The sequence below is a fragment of the Brassica oleracea genome, chromosome C2 (assembly GCF_000695525.1).
Source record: "Brassica oleracea var. oleracea cultivar TO1000 chromosome C2, BOL, whole genome shotgun sequence".
Classification (NCBI taxonomy): Eukaryota; Viridiplantae; Streptophyta; class Magnoliopsida; order Brassicales; family Brassicaceae; genus Brassica; species Brassica oleracea.
The window spans coordinates 3309054-3319010 of NC_027749.1; the positions used below are offsets into that span (position 1 = coordinate 3309054).

The window sequence follows — 9957 nt, forward strand, 5'->3', positions numbered from 1 at the left end:
ATTTATAGTTTTGCATGTTGACGTGATTAGGCTGGAAAAATTGACTAAACCATATTTTCATGCAAAATTGAACGAAGAATATACAATTCTGAGAATATAATACTGGTTACATGATCTGAATGATTCAGGTTCTCAGATGTTCTTCATTTTACACACTTCCAGTTTCGTCCTTTAACCCGTTACCCGTATAGACGTTGAAGAGATAAAAGAAAGTGACAGACCAGTCAACAGAGTGAAGAGGAGCATGGCGCGAGATAGACGAACATCCTCTAACACGTGAAGGCATGTTTATCCAACCCAGACTACTTGAGATGGTTTTTTAAAGTCAGACGACTTTCAACCTTTCGTAATGTACAAAAATACCACCACTTGTCTTGAGTTTTTTTTTTTTTTTTTTTTTTTTTTTTTTTTTTTGTTATTATTATTTTTTAGGTTCAATGGCTTTCTTTAGAAAAAAAATATAGCTTTTGTTAAACCTCTGCAGCCTTTGGTACGTGTATATATATACATATAAATACATCGGTCTGATGTGTTGCTCTTACGCCTTAGCCATAATGGCAGCAGCCTCAGGGCTAGCTAAAACGATCCTCGACGCATCTAGAAGCAGCAACGTACGTGGTCTTGGTTCGGTGGACGAAAGCGCGGCTGCGCTTGAAAAGAGGTCGAAGCGTTTGAACTTGGAAACAGATTCTTAAAGAGAAGTGATCGATCATTCGTGAAAGTGATCATGATAAAGTGAGGTTGGTGAGTACGTACTTAATTTGGTGAGTAATATTTTTTTTATCAGTTGTGTAAGAGGGACATAAGGCAAACCTAGGCTTTGTATATGTCTATATATGTTCTTCAACTTCATGTTAAATTTCCAATATTTCTTACTTTCTGATTCGTTTGACGCATATGAAATTTTAGAATCAACAAGAGTGAATAGAATGACAAGCAAGCAAGAAAAGATGGGGTCCACAGTCAATACATGGGGTGGCATATCATGACACGTCAACGGGACCTACGGGCGTCGTTATTATAGTTACATTCTTTTTGTTTTTATTTGATAACCAATTAAGTTGACAATTTTCTATACATATATAAAAAGTTGAAAAGGTGGGGTCTACAGCCAATACATGGGGGTGGCATATCATGATGACACGTCAACGGGATCTACAGACGTCGTTATAGGTACATTCTTTTTGGTTATATTTATTTGGTAACCAAGTTGACACATTCTTTTAAATATATAGATATTTTTTGACTAAAGGCTTGACATTCTTTTAAATTTTCTATGATAGTTTTTGCATGTAGACTTGATTAGGCTGGAATAAAATAAAACGCGGACATATTAAGATGGTGGCGACTTTCAAACTTCCGTATTGTACAAGACACACTACTCATAACTCGAATATAACTATTTGTTTCGAGTTATTTCTTTTCATTTTAATCGCGTAAAACAAATGTGTGAAGAAGGCCTCAAAACGCAATCGCTGATACTTTGACGCAGTAAAAACGTTCTAACGTCGCCAAGCCAGAATCTGAGGTTTGCCTTACTGATTTCTTGAATTTGTTCTAAGTTCATATCGGAGTGTCTACTGTTTCTTGTTGTTGCATTGCTCGTGGGGTCAGTGCTGAAAAACGTTTGACTAAACTTCTTTAATACGCAGTATCAGAAGAAGAAGAGAGAGCGAAAGCTAGAGAGAGAGAGAGAGAGAGAGAGAGCGGAGGCGAAGGTTGGAGAATCGATTAGGAGTGGTTGATTTGGAGCGGCCATGACGTCTTCTAGTTCGGAGCGAGTCCCGATAACAACGGCATTGGCGATTACACCGGCGGATTCTAGGGTTTTACAAAACCCTATCAGCGAAGGAGTTGAGGAGAAGCGGCTCAAGGAAGCGGGGTTTGACGAAGAAGAATCGATCAAAAAGGAGGGGGATGACGCAGACCTAATCGGATAAAGCTGCCCTTATTGCTTCCATCGCCAAGCTTGAATCTGAGGTTTGCCTTTTTGATTCTTGTATAAAATTTTTGGGTAATTTTCACGACCATTCAGTTTTGTGAATATGGCCTAAACGTCCTCTGTTCTAAGTTCATATCGAGTGAATGGCCTTGGATTTGTTTTGTGTCTACTGTTTCTTGTTGTTGCATTGCTCGTGGGGTCAGTGCTGATTTGGTTTGCTTTGCAATGTTTCTATTTGTGGAATGTTCATTTATTTTATTTATCAAATGTTGTGTGATTTGGCCCTGTGTAGATCGTCGCTGATAGCAAACACAAGATGGATCTCTCTGCGTTAGCTGAAGTGAAGAAACGAGAAGATGGCTTGAACAAGGACGTTCAGATTGCTAAAGAGTGTATCTCTAATGTAAGACCGTAACTTTGAGAGATTAATGATCTATGATTTGGTTACTGATTTTAATTGTTCTTCTTTGGTTTGTCCTCAGCAAGAGATTGATGATCTCGTTGCGGCTACAAAGAGATTAGTTGTACAAGTTGTGGGGAAGGAAGCTGGATTTGATCAAGACTCGATCAAGAAGAGGGATAAAGCTGCCCTTATTGCTTCCATCGCCAAGCTTGAATCTGAGGTTTGCCTTTTTGATTCTTGTATAAAATTTTTGGGTAATTTTCACGACCATTCAGTTTTGTGAATATGGCCTAAACGTCCTCTGTTCTAAGTTCATATCGAGTGAATGGCCTTGGATTTGTTTTTTTCAATAGAGTGTCTACTGTTGCTTTGCTCGTGGGGTCAGTGCTGATTTGGTCTAAAGTTTCTTGTTTGTACTAAGTGCAAAAATCCAAGGAAAGCTCTGAATCTGAGGTTTGATTATTATGTTTCTTGTTTTGTCCTCAGTTGCATGAGATTCGTGCTGAAGGACAAGAGGATATTCTCGTTTGCCCCAACTTTTATCCTACGGGTCTGACTAAGAATGTCAAGACTGATGCAGAAGCACTCGGAGGTTCTTCTGTTCAAGAACCCAAGATAGATAGGAAGCTGAGGGCTGAGATAGACTTCACAAGCCCCTCTAGTACGCCGCCAGCTTTCATCAATATTGTAGATCACCCATGCTTGTTGTGGGATGTCAAAGACCCTAAGAAAGACTTGACTTCAGAGAAGAATTGGAAAGACGAAGGCCGGGGAGGCCCGGTCCGAAACCAGGGAAATCATAGTAATATTTTACCATTTCTCTAACTACTACTATTATGTAATTGATTTTTAATTGTCTTAACTGGTTTTTGTTTGTTTGGTATATGTAGACAATTGTTGGACTTACTCGTCCACCGATGTCTACAGCTCCCATCGATTGAGAAACGAAGAAGACGAGGATTTTCGCGTTATGAGCGCGAGATATCTAACATTTTACGTCAGTGAGAAAGAGCGAGAGAGGGAACGTAGACATGGAGAGAGGAAAACACACCAATGCCACGGATTCCCAGTAATAGATGGTCTTAGATTCATAAAGGAGCATGGGGTTCCAGAAGAATCTCCTCGGGATGCTAAAACTGATTACAGCTGCGTTAAAAATCCGCCATCTCGAACTCAAAAATTGTTCCATTTTGGTGCTGACGTTGAGTTCATGGAGTCAGATAAAATTGAAGACTTGCAGAAGATGCTTCTGCACCAGCCTGTCTCTGCAAATATGATTCTGTATAACCCGGAATACGAGGACATTCTTACGGTAAGTAACAAATTTAGACTTATTGATCAATATGACAGTTGAGTATTGAGTATTGACTATTGTAGTTACAATTGGTTATTGCAGTTAGAGGAAATCTATGAAGGACCTACCTCAGAGAAATCAGTCTATGAGGGAATTCATGCGGTCTTGGTTCTTGCCATTCTAAGGTTTCTAGGGAAGTTGGTGGCGCTAGTGAAGCTCAGCCATGGAATCAAAACTGGTGAATCCGGCTACATGTACATATCTCTGAGCAAGATGATCGTGAATGTCGAGTACTCTGTCGACAAAAATCTTCTTTGTCTACTCAATCGTAAAACAGAAGACGCCATAGCTGAACCGTCGTATCTTCTTCGGGACTTTACGGGTGTGAATTATGGTGATAGTCCAGGTGTGTAACTTGGTTCTTTCTCGTTTATGGGTTTGTTAATAGGTGTTAGTTTGATTCTATTCTTCTTCTGTTGCAGTTGCAGTTGCAAGGAGAAGTAAAAAGAGGAAGCTAAACTGAAACGAGAAATGTTTTGAACTCGAGGTGCTCTCTCTCTCTATTGGTTGATTGATGCACTTAAGATGGCTTTTTGCTATATAATCTGCCTGATACTAGGATATTTCTTATTTAGCTCGGTATGACTTTGTTGATCAAAAGGCCAAAAGCGAAACTGTCCATTGCTTCTACTGTTGGATTGAAGTTAAAAGTGTCACTCTTGCACATCATATATGTGTTTGCACTCTATACGCTTATATAGAAATGTCCTCCTGGTGCAGACTTAGTTGAGTTTTTTCTATTTTTATTGGCGCCTTATCTCTTACTGTTCTTATTCTCAGAGAAAAAGGAGGGATCAAGCATCAGATAGAAGTGGAGTGCAACAGTACACAATTTAACTAGGACACAAGACAAGGAGTATATTGTAGAGAATGAACTTTTGCTAATATCTGATATTGAGCATACGTTTGAGAGATACATGATTTTGTGGTGCCTTTTTTTTTTTTTTTTTTTTTTTTTTTTTTTTTGAGCAACTACTTCTTGCCTTTATTGATAGTATTGTGAACCTTGAACCTTGAATCTTGCCAAAGAAAAAAACTTCATTCTCTGTAATCAAAGATCCGCAGCTGTTGCAGGACTTACAATGTCGCATGAACTATTGCATTTGTTGCAGGACCTATATTGCACATGTTGCATTTGTTGCTCTGTTTGTCATTTGCACAATTAGGTTAACGACATCATCTTCATGCTTTAGCAAATAGAGACCGTTTATTGAAGAACATTTGACATGCCGATACTCAACGGCTCTAATCTGTTTCAAAGGAGAGTCTTCACTCTATCAGCACATCAGTTTGTGGATCTCGAACCAAGTTACAAGGGACACACTTGTTGAGGAGCCAAGTTGGTAACACGGACGGCGGGGATTTTACCAAGTCATGATGGGACTATAAACACAGCCGTTTGCGTAACGTTGGTACTAAAATGTGGAGCAGACTCTTCTTGTTCACAATGTTTGGGAAGATCACGAAAGAGGTAAAAGAGACAGACGTCTCTATGGAGAAGGAGGGACCCCCAATACATACCCTCTTGTCATGGCTGAAGAAGAAGATTCCTAACAAACAAAGAAAAGAGTTTCAAGAAGCTCGGATGAAGCAAGAGATGGTGATGATGAAACGACAACAACAAGGACAAGGACAATGCCAAAGTAATGGTAGTACGGATCTTTATTCATGTTTGGATCAGCACCACGGCCATAAAACCAACAAAGACTAGCTGGATTAGAGAACCAACAAGCTGCAATTACTACCAAACGACACCGTCTTGCAACCCACAAAACCTAACGCTGTCTCTTCTAAGTTTCAAAACTCAATAAGGGAAGAGTAAGAGGAAGACATTAGTACATCCAGTCCACATTAACATTATGTTAAAATGCAGTCGTTTATGAAGTTTATATATCATCGTGGACACTTTGACAATACAAAAAGTATACTATAAGCATCTTATAATCTGGAAATTTTTTGTATTTTATTTGAAAAATTATTTTTCTTCCATATATATAATCAAAAAAGATATTTAATGAACTTATGAATGATATGAAAACAACAAGGAAGTTAATTTAAATATATGCTTATGAAGGTACAAAGTGAAACATGTTACAAGTATGAATTTGATTTGGCATATAAAGCTTCTCTTTCTCATCTCTATCTTTATGACCGTCGTGAAACATACTAAGCGGCGGCGTTGTCCGTGTTTACCTTCTTCTCATGGCTTATCGATCATCAGGAACTTGCACCAGCTAGGAGAATTACCACATTAGTCTCTATTGAAGCTGTCGAAGAAGTTTGGTCCTGTAATGTTACTGAAATCAACATTATAATTGTCTCCTCTGAAACACAAAAACAAGTTCTTAGAGATCACGACCTCAATTGGTGCAGCAGTCCAAGCGTATATATTTTCATAACTCCAGTTCTTTTTCTTTACTTCTTAGTTAGTTCTTGACTGTCTTCAGAAAGTTATATAAAATGGGCTTTCTTATAACTATCGATACATTACTTTCCTCCCATTACATAGCAAATATACAATATAAATACGAATGTTACTATCCAAAGAACTCATCACTCCCTCCAACTCAATCATTATAGTTTGTTTCAAATCTACAACTATAGTGCAGTCACAGATACAACAAAGTCATGTTAACTCCAGTCCACTTAAACTATTGATATTTGGTGAAAAATGCAGTTCATACGTATCTCTTGAATGGTGAATGTAGAAATTAAAAAAAAACATGGAAATAAGCATATTACACATCTATTCATTAGACATACTAAAAAGTGATGGATTTAAGTTACAATTCATTTGGTGCGTAAGCAGGACCCGGAGCATCTACGGTTGAGGAGAATGTGGGACATCAGCCACCATGGCTCTCAATCAAGTACATATCACAAAAAGCTAACGAGAAAACTACGTTGAGGAAGATAGCCCAAATAAGACAAAGATATAGCAAAATTAATGCTGAACTTTTTGCTACTAACCAAAATCAACCAAAGACTTTTAAGGTATATGAAACAAAAATTAGAAATAGCAATTTTCTCCAATTAAAGAATAAGGCAATAAAATTGTAAAAATACAAAATAAAATAAAAAATATACACAAAAAGAATCATAATATAATTCCATAATTGATAGTGCTCAGTTACACTAAAAAATCTAAATTTACAACATACACAATTTTATTTACATCTTTAAACCTATTATCTAATTAAAATAATTCTAAAAAAGTGCCAGCATGAAAAGTTAGAAAATATACGATAAAAATATAATACATAACGTTAAAAATACATTATCACTAATCACTAAAAAATCACGTTAGTAGTAATAAAAATAAAATGACAACATATTTTATTTAAACTATAGAACGGCACGCAACAAAGTGTTATTAAATATACAAACTACAAATTAAATATTCTCAACGCAAACACACATAAAAATGAGATATCATATTTGGATATATTTAAATAAATGATTTTAAATATATTATATTCTTGATAATTTTAAAATTACTTGAAAAGAAACTAAATTTTTAAAAAATTAATATACAAATAAAACTAAAGCAATATTTTGTAACGTCAAAATAATAAATGAATAAAAAATATATTATGTTAATAGAATAGATTTTAGATTTTAAAGACTTCTAATTCATGTAATATTACAAAATTCAAAATTTGTTTATTACAATTAATATTTTACCATTAGATATATTAAAAGAATATTCTAGATCGATATTCAATTATCAGTTTTCAACTATTACACGTAAAAAATTATTATTAAGTACGCTTTTTTTTGAAAAAGGAGTTTTTTATTTTAAGTAGGTTATTGGAGTACTTCTTCTTTTCAAGAATTTTTTCGAGATGAGATCCCGATCTTTTAAACTAAGATAATTTATGTTCAATACATAGTTATATTTTTTTACATAACTCTAAAATCTCGGACTTGATTCTTCATATTTTATTAGTTAATTGTGTTATTTATAATAGAAATACTTACTTCAAAATAAAAATAAAATAAAAAATCAAATTTAAAAATTAGTTATATATAATTTAATATACAAAAATTCACATACAAATAAAAATGACAAATGCAATAAATTTAAATATATCGCGCGGAGAAAGGATCTAGTTACGCATAAAAGGAAAGAAACAATATCCATCATTCATTACATCAATATAATGGATGATGTTGTTGATAAATTGTGATGGTGTCGGTGTTGTGCAATGGGTTCGTAAGATGACTGATTCTAACAAGGAATCCGTTGTCAAAGTGTTGGATCCGAGACTTTCTTCGTTTCCATTACATGAAGTGACCAGAGCCGTGCGAAGGTTTAATGGGGCTTGAGGCGAATATAAAAATAGGGTCCCTTTATAAAAATTTTTTTATCATAGTACAATATATATTTGAAAAAAAAATATTAAGACAATAACTTTAAAAAACTAAGACAAAATTTTTCTTCCCTCTTTTTCAATAAACTCTTTAATCAAATTATCATAATCTAGATTCCTAACTAATTCTCTCTCGATCGATATAATTGCTAGACCATTTAATTTTTCTTGTGACATGGTTGATCGAAGATAAGACTTTATTAGCTTTAACTAGGAAAAGCTTCTTTCAGCAGTGGCGACAGAAACTGGAATCGTCAAGATTGGTATATAAAGCTGCACTTTTTCCTTTTTATTTAGGAGTTTGACATATAAAACATATATTCATTTTTTCAATTTGGAAAATTGACAATAAAATAAAATACTCATTTTTTTAAAAAGCAATGTAGATAATTGAACTTGTATTGAATAATAAATGGCAAACTTAAACCAATATACTACTAATAATTTTTGGAAATTTGGGGCCCTAAAAAACTATATATTTTGGGGGCCCTAGGCGAAAGCCTTTTTGGATACACTTGAAGCACGGCTCTGGAAGTGACGCATGTTTTCTACGTTGCTATGCTTTGTGTGGAAGAACAAGCTGTTGAGAGACCGACGATAAGAGAAGTCGTTCAGATTCTCACCGAGGTACCAAAGATGCCAACATCCAAGGATCAGCCGCCGGAGAATCAGCTCTCGTCGAAGAAAGGTCCACCTGATCTACTCTGAGAGTATAAGGTTTGGCTGGTAATTACTTGTTTACCAGTTTTAGTCGGGTGTGTGTGTTTTTTCCGGTTTGTATTTTATTTTTGACTCTTTTGAAGTGTGTTTCATTTTCCTCTGGCTTTTATTCTTTTTATTTTTCACATTATCTGAATTTTTATCAGTTTAGTTTTGTAATTTGTATGAATGAAGATGTACAGTTGTTTTTCTCAAAAGGAAAATGCTAATTTCTGAATTTTAAAATGTGTTGAAAATTTGAATTCTCATGCAGGCACATATTTGTATAATTGAGAGCGATTATGGTTGTGGTTGCGTTCACGGCTTACATAAAGATTATAAACGTACCAGAATAATTGAAGAACAACGCTGTAGCGCCCCATGGCTAATAGGCCACTCACATCTGCTCACTCGGTCTGTGGGCTCCATCCTTTACAACGGTCGGTCCGTTAATTTTCCTGAAGCTCAAAATTTATGTTTACTGACCCTGCAATCACCATCCGATTTTTCTCCTGCATTTTGGTCTCACGTGCACGGTATCCCGAATTACTTCTCGATAGATCACCCATCATTTCACTATTTCATTCCAAATACGCACTCTGGAGTTCTAAATGGATGTATGACAGAAAAGATAAATAAACTTTGGTGAAATATGTATCCAAATCAATCATTTTAAACTCGGGAAGTTACAATTTACCTCCACTAAAAAACACAACGTCTCCGTTGCACTCCACGACAGGTCTCAAGACGTCTCTTGGGTCAAAACTGAGATTGATAACCAGCTCTGATACCACTTGTAATACCCCGACCGCCAACAGCTAATGGGCCACCCACGCATGCTCATTCGACATGTGAGCCTCATCCCGTTCCAACGGTCGGTCCATTAATTTTTCCGAAGCTCGAAAGCCGTGTTTACTAACCCTGCAATCACTACCCGACCTTTTCTCGTATTTTGGCTTCATCCGCATGGTATCGATTATCACTTTCCGATAGGTCACTTTTCATTTCACTACTCCAGCCCAAATACAGTTAACTCTGAAATTTTAAACGGATGTGTGAACGAAAAAATAAATCAACTTTTTGATATAGATAACTAAATCAATCATCTTAAGCATTTCTATATCTATATATAACAATGTTACAAACACACGTGGAAAAAGTGTGAGCGATCAAAAGTGGAAGTGTT

The 9957-nt window shown here is 35.7% G+C and overlaps 1 protein-coding gene and 1 long non-coding RNA gene across 2 annotated transcripts; both read left to right on the top strand.

Annotated features, from left to right (window-relative positions):
* Positions 1-1508: 1508 nt before the first annotated feature.
* On the top strand, positions 1509-3758 carry LOC106323183. The gene is made up of 6 exons (XM_013761338.1): positions 1509-1528; positions 2235-2345; positions 2425-2565; positions 2832-3147; positions 3236-3657; positions 3723-3758. Exons 2-6 carry the CDS (start codon positions 2259-2261, stop codon positions 3756-3758), a joined length of 1002 nt encoding a protein of 333 aa, XP_013616792.1. The 5' UTR covers positions 1509-1528; positions 2235-2258.
* Positions 3759-3765: 7 nt separating this feature from the next.
* LOC106326587 lies at positions 3766-4637 on the top strand. The gene is made up of 3 exons (XR_001267278.1): positions 3766-4045; positions 4122-4186; positions 4480-4637. It is a non-coding gene; the product is annotated as an uncharacterized LOC106326587 (long non-coding RNA).
* The last annotated feature ends 5320 nt before the right edge of the window (positions 4638-9957 follow it).